This window comes from Cylas formicarius, unplaced genomic scaffold, assembly GCF_029955315.1.
Source record: "Cylas formicarius isolate icCylForm1 unplaced genomic scaffold, icCylForm1.1 PGA_scaffold_3__17_contigs__length_32017465, whole genome shotgun sequence".
NCBI lineage: Eukaryota > Metazoa > Arthropoda > Insecta > Coleoptera > Brentidae > Cylas > Cylas formicarius.
In genome coordinates this window covers 22,046,245-22,067,265 of record NW_026844326.1, presented here as the reverse complement: position 1 = coordinate 22,067,265, position 21,021 = coordinate 22,046,245, and the positions used below count along the sequence as shown (strand labels likewise).

Here is a 21,021-nt window from a genome sequence, read left to right as displayed (position 1 = left end):
ATGAATAACCTCGTGTTGCTCTATCTTCAGCAACTGCAAAATGCGATTATTCAGCAGGACGATGACATGCCACATAGCACGGTCATTATCAGAAACTTTGTCTGACAAGCCGCCCGCAAGATCACCAGACTTATCACCTACTGAACAACGGTTGGTTATTAATTCATTTTTCTAGAAGAAGAGTTAAAAGAAAATTAACCAACCAAAACTAACCAAAAAGAAACAAGTATGTAGGTTTCGAGTTAAATGAAAAAAAAATGATTCAATATTTTTCGTATATTGCAGTACTTTAAAAATACCATTGCGTATTAAGAAGAATTGTTTTATTTCAAACCGATGTGGCTTTTTGAACTTGTAATTTACAACGATCTCGATCTTTGACACGCGAAAGCAGATAACCAGTTTTTTCCAAAACAAACGCTACGCACCAGTTTGGCGTCGAATTTTTACAAAAACTTTTGACCGCACCCTCGTATACGAGTGAAAAATCTATTTTCATCCCGTTCTTTTCGAATAGTTTCGCTGCACTTGCCTGCATCGCGATGCGTCCATTTTGTCGTCCGCTTTTCGAAAAAGAAAATCCAACAATAAAAATTACACCTAGTTCGTTTATGGCGGCATATAAAAGCACTTGCAGTTTTGGTTGAAGCGCCAGAGATTGATTGTGCTTCGGTACGAGTTGTAACCTCGGTTATTTTTTCCGGCAGGGAAAAATGTACAATTAACACGATACAGTTCGATAAGGATTGTTTGAGTTTTGGAAAATGCAAGGATTGTTTTCCGAGTAATTTAGTTCGCGTTTTCGGAATAGTTGAATAGTTTAGCGACGGTATAATCTCTCTAAACGACCTTTTAAAAGTTGCTTCGATTTAAGCGCGTGTTTTTAAAATGAACGTGGAGAAGTTTGAAATCGCCGAGCCCGGAAAAACCAAACCGGACGAAGATTCCCAGAAAGGTAAAAATTCTCGTAACGATCTCTGTCATTCGATTTAATTGCTAAGGGGCACGATAGATTGTTTTTTTTTCTTTCATGGTACAATTAGGGAAATTATAACGGAACAGGGAGAACTTCAATCTTCTTAAACAAAATTTTATCTCTACGTCTTTCTTTGAAGGTGTCACTTTCGGATTGATCTGCGTTACCGAGTTAAAAAGAAAATAATTGTAATTTTTAAATAATGTGAATTAATTAGTTTTAATGTTGCATTTTCTTACTAAATTTATAAGTCAAACTTTTGAACTGATTAATAAGCTTCAGTAGCAATATTAAAATTATTTTGAGATCATAGCTGCACGTTTGGAAGGTTAGGGGAATTGCAGAACATATTTTCGACATTGATAACGAGGCGTTTAGCAAATTAATGAGTTGTTTATATAATGCTTAATTTCCATACTTCGTTCTTTAAAAAATTAAGCAGTCCTCAATGGTTTCGTACCTTCTCTCATTTTTTGGCTTTTAAAAATGTTGACATAAATAAGATTAAAAAAATATTTTAAAAATTGTCCTCCTAACATAGTTCAATTAATTTTATTTATTTATATATGAATTTATTGTTATAAGAATTTGTTATAAGCAATATTTCTAGATTAATCTTTAGACTTTAGATATGGTTAGCAATATTTGTATAATATTAGTGGGTGCAAACCTGTAATATCCTCATTGATCAACAAACAAATAAATATACAAGGTTATTCATATTGTGGGCAAAATACAAGTTTCTAAAAAAGTTTTAACTGTGCTGTATTAAAATGGTGACTTTTTAAAATTATTTTTTTTATTTTTCAAAGAAACATCCACAGGCTCCTGTAATACTCTTTACAAAACTTCTGGATTCCTCCTGAGTCGAACTTGCTGACGTTTTGCCAATAATCCTGTTGGCTTCTTCAGAGCTTGACTGAAAGTTTCGACACGCAGAGGAATCCAGAAGTTTTGTTATAAGTAATTATTTTTTATATTTTTATAAAAGTTGTATAGTATGAAAATATCAAAGTTTTTTTGTTATATAATAATATACTTTTTTGCTAGGGCGGCTTTCGTATATGTTTAGGGAAAGGATCTCGAATACTATTTGTTAATTATGTAAAATTTACAGTGTTGTGAGCTTTTTTCGCTGAACTTTTATTTAAAACATTGGGTCATTCGATATTTCAAAAAAAAAGAATCGTTGTTATAAACATTTCTTTTATAATGTTTCCAGTTGAATATTTGTCGTTTGTTGTAAGGAAGTGACAATTATTCGTCAATTCGGCCGTGCGATGTTATTAATTTTGTGCGTGAATGAACATCATGAAATTTGTTCAAACGGAAAATACCATAATTAATGCACTTAACACGATTGCAGAGATTTATTTGAAATCAATATTTGTTATATATTTTAAAATATCCTCGTTAAAAAAAAATTGATCGAGTGATAACCAGGAAACGTAACTTTAATTGATTTTTATTATTGGCGTCATTCGAAAACGAAATGAAATATTCAAGGTGGCTATACAGCCATGGCGCTGCTATTTGATGCCGATTTTACGGAAGTTTTGGTTAAGGTCTTTGTAATAGACATCTCTTGAATTTATAATTACAGAGTCGCGTATAAAAAAATAGAAACTTTGTGACAAGTAACTAGGAAACGCATGTAAAAAAGATAGTTAAAACAAAGCTGTAAGACAAGATGAAAATTGTGATCAAGAAACAAATTCGCTCACAAAAGAAAGTAAATAAATAGCGTTAAAAATTGATTCGCCGTTTTGTAGAGTGGAATTGGACATTTCCATTGGCGTGCCTTAACTAGTTAAGAAAGTAACTGGTGTGCAGTATCTTCGTAGTCCGCCATTAAAATCTGTTGGTTATATTTTATTCCTCCTTATTCATACCAAACATTCTGAAATTTTAAAAAATGCACACCTGCGCTGAAGCGTAAAACACAATATGGAAAATGTCAGGCTATTGACCAATTAAGCTAGTTAACAGTTACATTTTTGAAATTGAAATTTATACTACGCAAATTGCGATTAAAATAGCCTTCGAATTTATTTGGAAAAATTAGAATTTGCATCGGGACACTTTTGAATGCGATCCGGTCATTTCCTCCATTAACATTGCAGCGTTGCCAAATTTTAAAGTTTAAAAATATTCGACTTAGCGGCAGAAGTTTTTTGACTGCCCGCGTAAAATTTTTTGATCTGGGTAGTGCGTTATCAGGTTTCTTATACTAATAACTAAGATAAACCGTATCGGTGGTATTATTCCACAAATACAAAACGATTTGACGTTATGTAAACAATTGTAATATATAGCCATAACATTCGATAAAATGTAGCGCCCGGCGTATCAGAGAAAGTCATGAGAAAGTCAATAAAAATCTTTTCCTCCCAAAAAATACCCAGAAATTATTCAAAAGGTTTCTGTTGGGTATTTTATGGTCTGAAGCGAGAGGGCTTAATTTAGTAAAACGTAAAATCTTCTGTAAAATAGTTGAAAATATATACATTATTACGATCTACTAATGTTTTTATTTATAGTTATTTTAAGTTCTTGGTGAAAAACTACTTTGTGGCATGTTGCGGAAATTGAATATACATGATTTAGGAACATGAAATAAAAATTAGATTTGATTGTTTTTGAAATAAAAACATATTAAAATTTATCAAAATAGTGTAGTTTTTGTTTCTATAGTTAACGAGTTCCATAACAATGAAAAATTTTACTGTCGTAAGGGATCTTAATTTTTTATTATTTATTATACGACTTTTACAATATTTGTTTGATTCAATTAAAATACCCCACATGAACAATTTTGCGTTAATCACAAACATAAGTTTCTAATCAAATTTATGGAAATATACCATTTAAAATGGAAGTATAGTAAAGATAGAAAATAAAACAGATTTTGTAACAAATGGAGTGCACATTTAGCGTTCAGCTAACAAAAACTAAACAAAAGAAGAAAGGATCCAGCATCTTCATTCGAAATTGAGATTTTTTAATAATTTTTATTACAAAATTTTTGAGAAATCATGGTAATTTTATTTGAATACCCGGGAGAACAATAAATATCAATGCACTAATTGTTTCACAACTGTCATAAACAACACGGTGACTTGGTCTAAATTTATTGTCTTGAATCAATTGTGCAAAAAATTTATGGACATAATGCAAAATCATGCATTCGAAAGTTGCAGATTATCTGTGGTTTAGATATGCTTTATCGTCGTTCAAAGAAAAATACGATTAACGAGTGAAATTAGTGGCAAGATAACCCCGTACGAACCTATTCGGTTCGGATTTAATAGCTTTTCAAGTAGCAAATTGGCAGTACCGTATCGTGTCGTATGGTTGCGGGTTAAGAGTCTCCCCAATTTTTACTTCAGATTCGAGATAATTAGTGGTAAAGTAAACAATGCGAGCTGTTATCTACTTCTGTTTTCGGGTAAAGGTTGCGCTAGCCAATGCACTCCTGTAAATTTTTCGAGTTCTCCTCGCAAGTGCAGTGCTGACAATTTTGCAAAAAGGATTAAAGTTTCCTTACATAAAATGTTATCAGAAAATTACTGAACCAATGTATTGACTATTCTTTTTTTTTTCAAGTGCTAAAAATAATTTGATATAAGCACTAAACTGGTCCTTTTGTTGGCTTTCTAATATAGTAGGATCACAGAATTTTTATGTTCAGCATATTAATTTTATAAATATCGGTTTAGTTATTTTTTTTCAGTTGTTAAATATAATATCATCAGATAATTTGGCACCTAGTGGTGGGAAATATTTTTAAAGGCAGACTACGGCATGGTATAGTTACAACTATATAGCTAATAGATAATATACTGCTTCTACTACTTTAAAAATTGAGGCGCCGCATGCGTAGAGAAGGTTATACCTCCTCATTTCTCCTACTAACCTGTACTTTGCACCATTTTCTTTCTAACCGCGAAAATGGTTTTCATAGTTGCATTAGGCACAGTTGCACAGTTGCAGTTGCAGGGCCTGCAGTATCAATATGGTTACAATCGATATTGGATATATTGAGAACTGTATATAGCACACTGGCGGATAGGAAACCAAATTTTTATCAACCACTAGATATCTTTATTATAGTGCATGGCGCAATAACGAGCAACTTGGCTTAATTATTATGATTATTGTTACAAAAATTGCATCGTATTAAAAATGACTTTAATTAGTATAGTATCCACTAGCAGCTATTCCAAAAATTCGAACTTGCTTGAAAAAACAATATCAGATATCGTAGCCTAAAATTTCCTCATCTTGACGAATATACACTTCAGAACTTCAGTATAAATAACGAGGTGATTCTGAAATACAACACTTTTGTCAGATAACGAGTATTGTACAATTGCCCAAGTAAAACATGGAAGAAAACAACAAGCTTTACAGAGAAGAAGTAGTTTATCACAGCGTAGCCCCCGGAAATGTCACTCAGGTATTACGAAAAGAAGAACAAAACCAAATCACTTTAAGAGGTACGTAATCATTGTCATCTATTCATGTCTCCCACTATTGCACCCAATCGATATTCAGGAGACTTTATCAAAATTCTCCATTTAACGTCATTTCGTATAATATCGAAGGATTCAAAATGTGATAAAAGTGCATAAAAATTCAGACGAACGATAGACGTAGATAACCTTCGATTATTGAGAATCTTGAACAAGGCCATCAGTGCCAAAACAAATATATCTGTTTATCTAACTCAGAAAAAGTACATACTTCGAACAATTACTAACTTGGGGCAAAAATCATTGGGGACATTCAAAAAATTTGCATTTTTATATAAACATAAAATACAAAGATTATTCACGAAATGTTGCGGCATTATAGTGGAAAAATTCCCTTGGAGTGTTATTTTTTGAATTTTGCTTAACTTTCATAATTCATGAATAATATTCGGGGTATACCTTTTGACTTATTGACAAATTCAAACAAAAATAACTTTTCAAATAACATTTGTGCACGGTTTTCTGATACAGTTCTGAAGTTTCACTATTAGTTCGCCATTATGTCGCTTAAAAACTACTACACAGATCATTATTTTTTGTTAGCCTTAGATATATTCTTGTTTGGGTAGTTGACTTAAAAACCAATAGATTTTTAATGGCAAATAAAATAGATAAGGTGGTATCCGGTTTTCTTAACTTTATTTTTCGAAAAATTTGTTGTTAATAGTCCATGTATATCCTAACGTAATATTTGACACAAATTTTAAGATATGTCTCAGAAGAAGAAGTTGTAAAGAATAAATATATTTCTAAAGCTGCGTAATTTATCCAAGTAATTAAACAGTTCGCTCGTTTAGAAAATAAATTCCACATACAATGGTTTTACCGCGTGGCAAATTGGTACTAATCTTAGCGGTCAATTAAAATAATGGGTATGATTCTATGTACCGTCCAGAGAGTATGTCAAAATGTTTATCGCGGAAACTACAATTCAATTTCCCACCACTTGTCCAACGGGATCGATCGCCCTCGTTATTGTGAAGATCATTGACCTTGCAGCCAAAATTGACAGTCTAAATGCGAATGTCACAACTAACCAACTTGTTAATAATAATAATAACAATAGTATTAAGTATATAGTTTTCTTGAACACAGCCATTGCGGCTTGTCCAATAAACAAGTACTTTGACTGGAACCACTTCCATCCCCTCCATGATATAAACCACATTATGTTGGCGATTGCTGCCTGTTTTTGGGTATTTTTGAAAGTGTCTTTTACAATCCCTTTGGATATAATGTTTAGATATTTTAATTGTTCCGCATCATTAACGCAAGAGTTATTAATTGGTTTGCAGATCAGGGCACTCTCCGAATAGTGCATCGAGTACTATACGAATCTGATAAGCGGAATCTGATAAAAATAAAAACGTAGACTAATCAATTTGCCGATAATAATTTTCGACAGTAGTCCAAACACGTGCGTTTTCCGGCCATATAATTTTTGTGTACGGTCCTCTAGGCCCGAGTTTACGGAGAGATTGAGGAAATTTCAATCGTTTTTGGGCACTCTATATCGATTTTATCAAATTATATAGTTTAAACTTGATAGAAGTTCACATATACCAACAAAAATTGAAACATACATTATTATTAGTATAATAGTCAAACCAAGGTCGACTTGTGAAGTATTGTCGAGTGTACAGAGTGCCACATTTTCGACAGTTTTGTTGGTCATTTACCTTCAAGACTTTCAGTTTTTGAGATACAGGGCCTTGAAGAAAATGATGATTATGAGCCAAGGATTCAGTGCTATAAACCTTAATTCTTCGCTAATTTTAAAAAATATACAGGGTGTTTCCGGCATTCGCAAAAAACTGAAAATGGAGTTCCTCTTTTAATTAAGATTGGGTAAATTCAGTAGCCAATTTCTTTTACACCATGATATAGCCCGTACAGACAGCTCTTTGAAAATAGTGCAGAATAAGTATACGAGCTCAGCTCAAAAATTTATTAGATCCTACCTTGTTTTGTTTGTTTATTTTTTTACCATATTATTCAAATTGATAGACTGTATTCTTATGTCAATTCGTCTTCAAATTTGACTAAAGATTTGTTCGGATTTGATTGCGACTTATGATATCCCCAACATGTTCCAGAATGTAGGTATATCTTTTTCAATTTTTTGGGACATCAGTACATTGCAAAAAAGTAATGATGTGATGATGAACTTTAATATTTCTGAATTCATTGCATTGGCAATTGCAGTGATATTTAGTGGCACTGCTTGTGTCAATTTAGTGTACACAGATAAGCCCTAAAAAATTAATTAAATTAAATTTTCATTTAAATATTAAAGTTTTCATATTCCGTGATTTCTAAAAAAAATGATTGGAAGTTTCCAATCACATTCCTGGATTGCCATACGTTCGTGCCACGAGAAATACATCTAATGCATTAAAAAAAGGTATATTTGACCTCTCGCTACATACGACTATAGCGTGCGTTAATAATTTGTGTACAATATACCGACGGCGCGTTGTACGAAACAAACTTTCACCGCGAGCAATACCAAATCTCGATAGAAAATTTTACGCGATATAGACAGTAATTGTGTACCTAACCTTATCGCGCCCACAAACTCATTAAACGCTTGCCGCGTAAGCACAATATGTTTAACTTAAATCGGGGAAAATATTTAATATTTCGTGAGGTTTGGGGTTCCGTGTGTTCAACAACGTATCGGAAGATCAATTGAGCATGTTTAGAAGAGCTTATATACGTTACAAACCCCTCGGAGATACCTGTAAGGTGCTACAGAGAAAACATCCCAGTGTTATTTATTTGCATCTAAAGGCTGAATTAAATAATTGTTATTTATTTTCAGTACCGACGCTTGGGGTCCGCCACTGCCAAGCATTTCTCAACAGCTTATTGGTGTTCCTTGCGTATGGAGTACGGGTAACACTATCCGTGGCCATAGTGGCCATGACGGATCCGTTTGCAAGTAGCAACCCTAATGTGCGGGTAAGTTGAAGTTGAAATTCGATGTTGGAACGGATTTGAGGTTACTATTGAAAATTATTAAACAGATTATTGGTTAGTATTGGTAAATGCGTGACTGGAAATTGTTTCGGTTGACGCATAATATCTATTTTGTTGTTTGGCCATCGAAAAATTGTAAAAAACTTCCATCTTTATTTAAATAAATAATAATAAGCAAATTAGCAAAACTTTGGCCAATCTATTACACGCGCGTTTCACGTCAATATCATATTATCAACATATCCAGTTTTTTTCTTAATTGCAATATGTCATGCAAAATACCTATATCAACGTGATATACAATTTAATGATAAACGATGTGAAAATCATTATTTCCTATTATTTATTACCATATAAATTATTATTGAACAATAAACTTAGTATTATTAACATTACATTTTTTATTCTAATGAAGCATCCTTAAGCAACTCCTCTGTCACATTAATTTCATTCACTAAAGTCGTCTTTCTATTGTTCTATATTATATATTTTATCAATATCGGAATTCCGGAAATAAAAACATCAAATAAATTCCATTCGAAGTTAAAGATTTAAAATTTTCAAAATATACAACGTTAATTTGATTTTCTTAAATAAGAATTAAATTTATTTTGGTATCCTATAAGGCTACTGCAGGCAATTTTAATTGATCATTGATAAATAAAACAAAAAAAAGAAACAATTTTTGAAAAATGAGTTTCTTTCATATATCTTCTACACAGCTCGGATTCTTTGTCCTCAACTTCCTCAAATTTTTAAACCCCATATTACTCTAAATTAACAGAGCCCGTAGGTTACGCCATATATATTTGTGTCATTTGGAACGCATTTTTTATCATATTATATTTGCTACTAATTATAATCTATTGTGTTTTCATTGCAGACTTATCCAGAATGGACGGACAAAAGCGTAGTACTGTCAGCATTTTTCTGGGGCTACGTCATCCCGCAAATATTCGCCGGATGGCTAGCCGGCCAGTACGGCCCAAAATGGTTTTTAATAGGTTCTATGGGGCTATGTTCTCTAATGAGCATTTTAATCCCATCTATGGCCGAGCTGATGGGCTCCAAAGGAGTCATGGCCGGAAGGGTCATTCAAGGTTTCAGTCAGGGATTCTTCTTTCCATCGGTTCACCACGTCATCAGTCAGTGGGTGCCTCCCGACGAGAGATCTCGAATGGGTACCATTATATATGCAGGTAACAAATACTATTAAGGAAAGATTTTTGAATTTCTTATAAACTCGAGTTATTTAAGAAAAATGTGTAACATTGCATTTAAAAACTAACAGTTAACGCCATTTTTGTGATCTAGCTGGTCCATTGGGTACCGTGATTTCCATGTTAGTTTCCGGAGCGATATCCGCCAGTAGTCTAGGTTGGCCCTGGGTGTTCTATATCTACGGCGTCGCAGGATTGGTTTGGTGCGTCCTCAGCTTCATTTTCAGTGCGAATAGTCCAGCCGTTCATCCAAATATAAGCGACGCCGAAAAGTTTTACATCGAAAACAGTTTGGGACACGCTGATGAAAAACCGGTGATACATTTAAAAGCTGTTTTAATTATTCAGGTGGTTTTAACCAGGTTTACCAATTTCCAGAGACACAAGACTCCGTGGAAAGCAATTTTGAAATCCGCTCCAGTCTGGGCGATAGTTATAACTCAGACGGGACAAAATTTGGGCTTTTGGACCCTAATGACAGAGATTCCAAACTATATGAGTCACGTTATGAGTTTTGACATCAAATCGGTAAGCTTTTGCACGGTATGGCGATTGGAAACAAAATGATTTACTAATGCCGCGTTCTAGAATAGCATATTGTCCGCCCTACCGTACTTTGTACTGTGGATTTTGAGTTTCATCATGTGTTTTGCGTCAGATTGGCTGGTGAACAGAGGACTTCTGAGTAGAGGGGCTACGAGGAAGTTGTTCAATACAATAGGTAAAGAATATCACTCCCAGACAGAGTATTTTCTAAAAATAGATATTTTGAGAGGGGTGCAAGCAATAGGTGGGAAATTAATGAATAGAAACACAACTAGTGTGGTCTTCATCATTTATTCCTCCACTGTTCTTTCTTCCTCTTTCTGCTTCACAAATAGTACCAATAAGAATTCGCAAATGGACAGGTTTAGTTTTGCTTCCTAGGTTTGGTAATACCCGCAATAGCATTGATCTTCTTGGGCTATACCCCTACGGACCAGCCCAAGAGAGCAGTGGCGTTTCTGGTAATCGCAGTGGGATTCAATTCGGGAGTTTACTGCGGATACAACGTCAACCATGTTGATCTCTCTCCTAACCACGCGAGCACGCTTATGGGCATCAGCAACGGGCTATCCAATATATCCGGCATATTGGCCCCCTTGCTTGTCCAGTTTCTAGTCACCGACGAGGTCTGGATATACAAAGAATTCATTCCGCATTGAGGATACTAAAAGGGGCTCTTTTCAGACTGATCCAGATCAATGGAAGATAATATTCTTCGTGACTTCGGGTGTCTACGTGATAGCCGATATAGTATTTATAATATTTGGTTCCGGAGACATACAAACTTGGAACGAAGACCCCAAAGAAGGTACCGCTCGATTAGAGAGTTTTTGGAAATCAACAATAACCTAACAGTGCATATTTTTCTAGAGAAAGGTGCAAAATCTCCTTAGTCTTCGGGTCAGCAAGTGGTCGAATATAAACTCACTGTGATAATACATTCCCAAAACTACCATCGAAGTTAAATTGGGTTTTCTGTTAAGAATAACTCCTAGGCTGAGTGTTTTTCTCAGCAGTATGTCGCCAACTCCACCGTGTGGGGATAGACTACTTTTTCAATGTAACTAAATCACGAAAACAATGTTTTTGTGAGGCTATTTTTTTGAAATATTTATAATAAACAACGCTTATTTGCCTTTTTATTAATAATAATGTATATAGCAGAAATATACACAGTTTACACGAAACACTTGTCATTTATGGTGGCCCATTTTTGAGAAAAAAGTCACCAATTATTTTGTAATAACCAATCTATATAAGCGACTGTAGATAAATATTTGAGAAACAGATGATGATTTGGAAGTCGTAGAAAATATATTTGTTTGCTTTACCAGCATGGAGGAAATCCTGAGCAAAATAATTGTTGCCATGCTATATTCGAATTCGGATCTGTTTCTATGATGCAATTGTTCAACTATTAAATATTAGTTACTGTTAAAATATTCAACGAAATTTCCAATGGCATATACTTAATAAAACAATGTTCTCGAATCAAAATCTTATTATTTATCCTGTCGATTGTAGCGATTACATAATATTATCAATCCGACAATCTTCAAACGGCTTTCAAGATGCAAATTATATTCGTCAGATCATTTGCTATGCTACTTGCCAAATTTTGATTGGTTTTGGAATACTATGATACTCTTGCTAATGCGTGTGATTATTCAGTTTTACCTCATCTGTATTATTAATTTACTAAGCATTAATTTAAAATTCCAAGTGTAGTAGTGTAGTAAGAAAATAGTAAATAATTCCTAAGAAAATAGTTGCCATTTACGAACTTTCATTTGGTATAAAATAACTCTTTAAGGAATACGGAAAGGAAGGAATAAGGAAATTTGCATTGTGCTCGATTTACATTATAAATCCGTTCGTTTTTCGTTTATCTAAAAGTACACTCGACGATTACATACTCATCGTTGTATAAATGGCGAAGAGTAACACAAATTAATAATTAATGTCTACTAAGTAACGAAATTATCAGCGGACACTTATAAATTGATCGATAACGCAGTTGGGAATCTTTCGAATGGATTCATTCGACAGAGAGCTGATGTGTTAAGAAGCTAATAATATATTATATGGCCGAAAAAGACTGTAGAAAGAAAATGTCTGACAAAATACAACCACAGGAACACGGATCTCAAAGAGTTAGACATGCAAGCGTCCATTATCACGAAAGTAAAGGTAAACAAAACTATTTCTCTTTCTCTAAGATCCTAGGAAAAATTACAGCAAATATTATTTCGAAAAAAAAAATACAAATACATTTGAAACCATTTGAAGTGATCTCATAAAATTAGAAAACTTAAATTTTGCTTTCTCCTACTACTTTTGGATTCATTCAACAATTTTTTTTTTAAACTTAAGCTTTAAATTTTATGCACCAACGCAAAAAGTCGATTCTCAAGTTGTTACTGTCTATTTTCTTCAGAATATATATGTCATAGTGCCTCAATATGAACGAATCTTAAAACTAAAAATAAAAATTATTAAAATGTCATTAAACTACAAATTCGATTATTAATTGCGTTTTTTATTTTCATTCGTTTCAAACGTTCCAGTAATAAGAATAAGAAGAAATGTGCCATTTTTAGCTACACATTCCTCCATTCCGTTTTAGGCCCACGAATCGGAGCAAGACATGTCATGACTTTGCTAATCGCCATTGGTATGACAATTGGATTTGGAATGAGAACCGGCTTTTCAGTAGCTATTGTTGCTATGACCGACAACACAACCACCTCGGGCGCGAAGGTAAACTAATTAGCTAGCTATTTTATTTAAATACATTTTGAAATATTTGAATTTTTAATTTTAAAATTCCTAAACGACGTTTGAAGCTTTATTCTTAAAGTCTGTAATTTGTCGATGCTAATAATTCCAGTATATTATTTTTTTCTATACAAAAAATACGTTATTGGTAGCACTTGTATACTTATACAAAAAAATCATATTATTATCATAAAACTCAATTTTTACTTGTCCAAAAAGAGAAAAGCGAAAATAAAGCATTTTTTCTAATTTGACTACGCCGCTGGAAAATAAATTAAAAAGTATTTAATTTATCTTTTGAGGTAGAAAACTCGGTGAAACTAAACTAAAAATAGCACAAATAAAATTTCCCTTGCGTTTTCGACATAGAGAGCATTTTTCAAAATTTGACATTTTAATGCACCCCCTGTATATTTTCCATTTACTTATCTTATCGAACAGATCGGATCTACTACGTAGAATCTCAAAATTTAGCATTTCCTTAATTTGGCGACTTCTAATCTAATAAAAACATAAAAGCAAATAATATATAAAAACATATGCTGTTTGTAATTATTTTACAAAAGAAGCCCATGCACTACATACCATTAACTTACGTTATTATTTAAAATACGTTAGTAATGGAAACCAGGAAACCAGGAACCATTTTACAATAATTTTCATAGTTGTAACTCTACTTACTTCCTATTTACAGCGTTGTCAGATTTTTATTTTTTCCCTAATTTACGTCAAATTGTTGTTTCTGTTTTCTATTTTTTTGAATTTATAAAGTTATTCACAGATTGTTTAAACTACTTACCTGTTTGAAGCAGCTTATTTTCATTAAGTGAGCATCTGATTTTGTGTCCCGTAGAAGTGTCTTAATTGAAAAATATGTTGATCAGATTTACGACTGGAACAACACCAGCGTGATACTGTCGTCTTTCTTGTGGGGTTACCTGTGGTTCCAAGTGCTAGCGGGATACCTGGGGAAGAAATACGGCTCAAAATATTTCCTAGCAGTCACATTTTTCTTAAACACGGTGGCGTTCACAATGATACCGTTTGCAGCTGACTGGTTAGGATCTGCAGGTGTTATAATCTGCAGAATCATACAAGGACTGACCCAGTCATTCCTGTTCCCATCTGCACATAATTTGTTGGGTAGGTGGGCACCAGCTGAAGAAAGAACTTTTTTGGCTGCCATAGTTTACGCGGGTAAGGCGCAAATACTTGTTAATGTATTTAATAAAACTTTATTGCTGAATTTTAGGAGTATCATTGGGTACTATAATAGCGTCGATTTTAATTGGATATACAGCTTCGTCCGCTGTGGGGTGGCCCATATATTTTTACGTATTCGGCGGTATGGGGGCGGTTTGGTGCGTTGTTTGGTTAATATTCGCACACAGTAGTCCCAGCGAGTACCCGAATATCACATTCGAGGAAAAGAAATATATAGAAGTATCCTTGGGGCAGTATAAACAGACACAGGTATAGTTCGGTCGACGATATACCGTTTTTACGAAATAATCCGGTATTTAGCTTTGTTAAATTATTATGAAGTTCTAACCGCAAGCCTACCTCGGTTGAGTTTTTCTTTGTAACTTTCAATAAATAGAGTCGCAATTCAACAATGACGTTCGTCGGGACTTCGTACATACAAAGCTGAAGCTGACGGATTTGTGTAGAGTGTCACGAGAGTGCTCGATTATTATTAGTTCTTACTTTAAAATATTCATTACAAACATAAATGAAGTAGTAAATTTAGCTATAAAATAATGTTATAAAAAAAAAGTTATTCTGCATCAACATAATCACTATCGTCCGTGGACTCGTCCCCCACATTAATAATTAATTTTGGTAATAACATAACATTTTTTCCAACTAGAAGCAGATATTTTTTCAACTTCACTTCTAATTAATTCTATTGCCCCAGAACTAAATTTTGGCGAGGTTTAGTTGTTTCTTCTTAAACTGGGTTTCAGCTATCCCTATATCAATTCATCATCAATGATTATTACGTCCTCGACCACAATCTCAACTTTTTCGTCGCTGGACATCACAACATGACTAACTAAATTGAATATTGTTAGTATTTTTAAAAATGGCACACTGGGTCTTTAGAAACAATTGAATAACAGTAAGTTGGTAATTACTAATTACAAACACAAGACTTATTAAAAGTAGCTTCAAAGCTTCGGCAGCTAAGAAAATAATATTTCATAAAAGTGACAGCATACTCGATTTCACCAAGCCCCACAAATCACCCAAAAGCAAACTGGGAAAACATCCATTATAAACCAATTATCTACATAAGATTTAGTATTGCTTTCCTAAGAAAATATTTTTAATATAGAAGATCAACCAGTCTAATGGACAAATTCAACTTGAAATTGAGCTACCTCAAGTTGGCACTGTTTTAGGAAGATTGATAAAAAGCACACTAATATAAATTAATATATCAGTTTAATCACAGAAAGTTTCCATACTCTTAAAATACACTTCTTGTCGGCTAACATCTTAAATACGGTCCTGGCTTCCGTCTGACAGGCGGCTCTTAATCGAAGTCAAAACCACAAAAAGGTTGAAAAACGGTATATCGTTCGGTGGACTTTATGCATCATCCAAAATTAAATCCGTCGCAAGTAATCATCCAGGAAACCAGCCCTGTTGCCAAGTTATGACGAAAATGTGAAAATCTATTCCTTTTTAACAATAGGTTGTGTTATTAGATGAATAACACAGTATATGAATATGAAAATATACATTCATGTTTTTTCTTATTTTATTTATGTATCAGGCATTATTAATTGATGCCATAACCATAACCTATGCTGAAGAAAGGCAGTGTGAAGAATTGGAATGCACAATAAACCATTTTTAATTGAAGTCATAAATTATATTAAGTAAAACATAAGTAAATATATGCTTCTTTTATTTAATTATCAGCATAACTTGAAGTCATAATTTAAATTAACCAAAATATAAATATATATGTGTCCTTTATTTATTTAGCAGCTTAACAGGAATTGGATAAAAGTATTGTGTGTGTTGTTAAGAGCTGATTAAAACCCACTACTTTGCAATTTGCAAAGTTTTTGGACTCAAATGCGTAGAAGACCTTACATTTGAATGACGTACAACCTATTTAGTTTTGGACATAGCATAAAATAGCTTCTATCAGTCATACACGAACAGAGGTGATAGTTGTGTTTTTCTGGCAATGATTTTAGAAAATTCCAACTCCTTGGTTGAAAATTTTCACCAACATCCATTTCTACGCGGTCGTTTTAGCGTACACTGGAACCGCTTGGGGTTATGCATTGGCAATGACAGAGACACCCACGTATTTGAGATACGCGATGAAGTTTGATATTGAATCGGTAAGCAATTATTTGTTATTAGAGCCTATGAACTCATCATTGAGATATCCCGAATGGTAAATGAACTATGAAGGAAATTTAAAGGAATTCTTACGAATTACTGCGAAATGCGACTTTTTTAATTCTTTATGAGAAATTTAACAGAAAATTTCAATACGTTCCCAGCCTATCCTTGAAATCAATAAAAATCGCAACTTTCATATAACGTGAACACTGAAAACGGACTACCTCGTGCATATTTTCTTAAAAAACTGCTTCGATTCAAGCGAATGAAACAAATATACGGACACAATGAGAAAAGTTGCACAGAGTGGCAAATACAGAGACAAAAGAATTTGTTAAACAGGTTTTACAAGGTAATTTTCTGTGCAATATTATCATCGAGAGTCCCAAAAGTACATTCAGAAATTAACGCCATGATTGTTTCCAAATTCTTTATTTTCATTTGTTTTAGAGCGGATTAACTAACGCCTTGCCAACAATCGGATGCATGGCGAGCGTTTTCCTCTGTGGCGTCCTATCGGACTATTTAATGAACAAAAGGATACTATCAAGGGTTAACACAAGAAGAGTACTCCAACTAGGCGGTAAGAAATTACAAGAAATACTCCTGTTTATATTGGGCAACAGAACAAGAAGTAGTTTAACGCTTTCAAGCATAGTGATCCCACTGATAAGCTTGTATCATAGGGGTTTTTAACGTTAATCGATACTTATTTTGGTGCCATCAGTTTTCGAATAACTCTACTAACAACAATAACACGCTGGATAACACGCAATATTACAGCCTCACTACAATTTGTGGTATTTTTTCATTTGTTGTGTTGAAACATTCGGTAAGTAATATGTTATTTTATTTATTTGGACTGTTATAATTATGGGAAAAAGATAAAAAATGTTTTTGTCCGATTGACTCTACTTGGGCCAGTCTTGTAGTTGCCTAAAAATTAAAATTGCCCAGATAAGAAATCTCGGAAATAGTGACATAGGCTATTTTGGCTAGTCACTTGGTGTCACTGTGAATAAATTTTTTTCGACTGAGAATAATTTCTACAAAAAACGCACGGTAAAAAAATTCTAAAGACAATAGATATAAAGCGTATCTCCCTGATGAAATAGGAATAAGCAACGTCCACCACATGCCGGTTTATGGTGGATCTAGACGTTGTGCATGTTTTAGCAATGCATCTGAGCCAAAATGTACTAAACAGTCGTTCTATATTTATAATGTAGGTTGATATCTCAAATAAAAAAAGAAATGTTTTCTAGCATGTTATAGTAACTAATTTTAGCATATGTCCGTACAGATTATTTTTAGTTTAAAGATATCATTTTATGACATTACTGATTCACATGCACATTCACACATTCACATTTAATTTATTTAGACATATACGTTTTATTTATAATTTTTTCTTTCATTTGCTTGAAAAGGCTAAAGGACTACAGAAATAACTACGACTAATATGCATATTGTAATAAACAAATACTTAAATTGATCCTCATAACTGTACACTCAGAAAAAAATGGGTTTTGAAATGCACAAGAAATCACCTTGTAATAAATCAATTGTTGACAATTTAACTAATCAAGATATAACATTTTAGGTACTTTTGAAAATATTTTGTATTTATTTGTTTATAAATTATTAATTTAGTCACTTCGAAGCATCATGGATTTTCTTTTTTCCTATATTTAATGTATTGCTTTAAACGGAGTTATGTTTAAAAAAATTGATTACTTGCTGACTACAACTGACGTTCTCTTATAACAATAAGATGACAGCATTAGTCAAACTTGAACGTTTATATTTTAAGGGCTGTCGGTTGTTACTTCTGAAAGATTTATTTAACATTGTAAAAAGAAAAGAGGGTCTGCTGTCATGTGACTTTTAGCAGCCAATGGAACAACGCCATTAGCGTCGTCGGCACCTTCTCAGTAGTCCACTTCTCTTGTTAGGAAGTGACCGCTATTTGCATTTTCAGTATCTCCAAGTTTTTGTAAACATTTTCTTGTTGGTTTTAAAAATAGTTTTTTTTTAATTGGCGATAAGCAAACACGCAATATAGTATGTATATATCATATAAGGTCTGTATAAAATTAAGCAGTACAAAATAGTGCAATCAAGAAGGGGTGAAAAATCACAATAAAATATTCTTTATAATTTACTTCCATTTTATTACTAAAACCTTAGTAATAGTAGGATTGAAAAAAACCTGTTCGTTTTATTTTAAATAAGATATTATTAATTCAAAGCAAATTAAATTGCAATAAAAATATTTTGTTTTACGGGTATAAGAAACCCTGTTACATTAATATTTTATGTGCCTGAAATTAAGAAATTGAACTTTATAGACTAAGGATAGTGTTAAGAGAGAAAATGGACTATCCTTAAAATTCATAATGATCGCCTCTTTGTTTTAAATGTATAATTTGTTTAAATGGTAATTTAAATATTTAAAATAATATTTTGTGATGCTTATTTTATGATCTGTTAATTATATTTGAATGGTTTCCTTTCCAATCCAAATGCAGTCAATGCTTTTGTTCTAATAAGAATAAGTAATCAAAATTTTCATTAAAATTGTCCGCAAATGTGGTACAATTAACCATCCCCCGTCAGAAATATAAAATCACTCCTTAAATTATTCGATATTATACATATCAGTTTTACATATATTTTATATTCAACACTGCGAAACAAAGTTAACTTAAACGCCATCCATCTCCACCGACAACAGAACAGAACGTTTTTTTTCTTTTTCCAATTTTACAATCCTTTGGTTAGGTTACAGCTACTGTGATGTTCACATTTAATAACTATGAGGAAAGCATTACATATTTACTCTTTAAAAAACAACAAAAACTATTTTCATTCCCTTCTATTCTTCTGATTTTACCCCTCTTGCGCCTAACGTAGCGTTTAATTCATTCAACCACATTGACAGAACAGAAGAATCTACTTATTATTATTTATTATTATTATTATTATTATTATACATTGAAAAAGTTCTTGGTTTTGGCTTTAGGTTGTTACGGAATCGCCTTGTGTCTAGTAGGTATGAGTTTCGTGACGGCGGACCACGCCTATATATCAGTAATTCTGCTGGTATTCATTAATATATTCATGGGATCGCTTCAAAATGGTGCCGTGGTAAATCTGATGGACTTGTCGCCGCGATTCTCTGGAATCATGATGGGTTTCACTAATATGGTCGGTCAAGGAATCGCCATTCTCTCCCCAATCTTAGTACAATTTGTGGTGACGGATCAAGTAAACCAGTGTACCATCTTCCACCTAATTGTATTGCAATTTGGATTTTTTTAGAGCAACCTGGCTCAATGGAGGACGGTATTCCTAATTTCAGCCGGCACGTATGTCGTTTCTGCGACCATGTATGGAATATTCGCTTCAGGCGAACGACAGTTGTGGGACGGTCCAAAAGATCCTATCATAGAGAGGCTAAAGAAAGGGTCTATAATAAGTTTAACTTCGAATTAGTGAGAAGATCTGACCGTTACTTGCTTTGTCTTCAAACGTGATAATAAATTATTTTTACTACAACCTTGCCTTTAATATTGCCATAGCTGATTCATCAACTTAGATTGGAAACTGAAACCTGAAAATCCTTAAATAAAGAAAAGGAAAGTACTGAAAAGGATGACCAAATGAACAATCTTGTGTTGTAGCAATCCTTCTTGTGGACCAATGCCACAAGTAACTACCTACTTTTTGATTTTTTGGATAATATTAGTCAAGTTCTCCACTGCTCCTTTCTGACAATATAAGGCTTAATTCCAACGATCAGTCTAAGACTGAACATGTTAAATTCTACAGGCGTGAAAAATACAATAATGCATTTGTTGAAAGATTACAGATAAGAACTTGTTTTATCGGTATTTTGAACAACGTCAATGCGACAAAGATGTTTGATAAGTTCAAAATTATGACGGCGGCATCTTCATTGTCGCTGAGCTGGTCCACGGAAAGAGATGATAAACTAAAATTCGAAAAACTATAGTAAAAATGACGGTAGTATTATTTGCTGGTTTGCGTTAACATAAGCCCAGTGACACGTCGATTATTCCTTTTTCTAAAGAAATGTAAAGGTTTTTTTCAATTTATCATTTGTAGATTTTGTGATAGATAATCATGTATGAATAAGCGTAGATAATGATTTCGGAATTTGCCACTCCAAGTTGCGTCAATTTCACATGCGAAAAGGCCTGTAGAGTAAAGATAACAAGCTGCGAGTAAACATGTTTTGTGCGTTACGGTTGAAATAATTGAGAGAACCAATTCCCTCTCATTGGCCATCGTCTAAGTTTCTCGAGCCCATTGCTTTGCGAACTCCCTCATGCCATGTTCTTTTTGGACGCCCTCTTTTTTTTTGGGTGGCGTGGTATCCAATTCATTTTTTGTTTAGGTAATCTGTAGTCGTTCATACGGTGTACGTGGCCGTACCAGATCATTTGTTTCCATTCGAGTTATGATTGTATCTTGAAGTCCCATTTGTTGGACAATACTTTCATTGCTAACTCTTTCTTGTTCTTGATAATCTTGTTGATCTTCTAAGTGCATCTATTTCAGTTGATTCTGTTAATCTTTTATGTTTTTC

The 21,021-nt window shown here is 33.3% G+C and overlaps 2 protein-coding genes across 5 annotated transcripts; both read left to right on the top strand.

Moving 5' to 3' along the window:
- Positions 1 to 664: 664 nt before the first annotated feature.
- Positions 665 to 11,756, top strand: LOC132699899 (putative inorganic phosphate cotransporter). Of its 4 annotated transcripts, XM_060666876.1 has the most exons (10): positions 4,314 to 4,382; positions 5,331 to 5,475; positions 8,336 to 8,475; positions 9,377 to 9,692; positions 9,808 to 10,028; positions 10,092 to 10,241; positions 10,302 to 10,434; positions 10,641 to 10,885; positions 10,944 to 11,067; positions 11,130 to 11,756. In XM_060666876.1, exons 2-10 carry the CDS (start codon positions 5,364 to 5,366, stop codon positions 11,150 to 11,152), a joined length of 1,464 nt encoding a protein of 487 aa, XP_060522859.1. In that variant the 5' UTR covers positions 4,314 to 4,382; positions 5,331 to 5,363; the 3' UTR covers positions 11,153 to 11,756. The 4 variants fall into 4 exon arrangements, with proteins under 4 accessions (XP_060522860.1, XP_060522859.1, XP_060522861.1 ...); XM_060666877.1 differs by lacking the exons at positions 4,314 to 4,382; positions 5,331 to 5,475 and adding an exon at positions 665 to 955; XM_060666878.1 differs by lacking the exons at positions 4,314 to 4,382; positions 5,331 to 5,475 and adding an exon at positions 7,812 to 8,254.
- A 478-nt stretch (positions 11,757 to 12,234) lies between these two features.
- LOC132699516 (putative inorganic phosphate cotransporter) lies at positions 12,235 to 20,168 on the top strand. Its single transcript, XM_060666277.1, has 8 exons — positions 12,235 to 12,449; positions 12,886 to 13,019; positions 13,922 to 14,234; positions 14,290 to 14,510; positions 16,253 to 16,402; positions 16,857 to 16,989; positions 19,432 to 19,676; positions 19,731 to 20,168. The coding sequence occupies exons 1-8, from the start codon at positions 12,344 to 12,346 to the stop codon at positions 19,902 to 19,904; spliced, it is 1,476 nt and encodes a 491-aa protein (XP_060522260.1). The 5' UTR covers positions 12,235 to 12,343; the 3' UTR covers positions 19,905 to 20,168.
- The last annotated feature ends 853 nt before the right edge of the window (positions 20,169 to 21,021 follow it).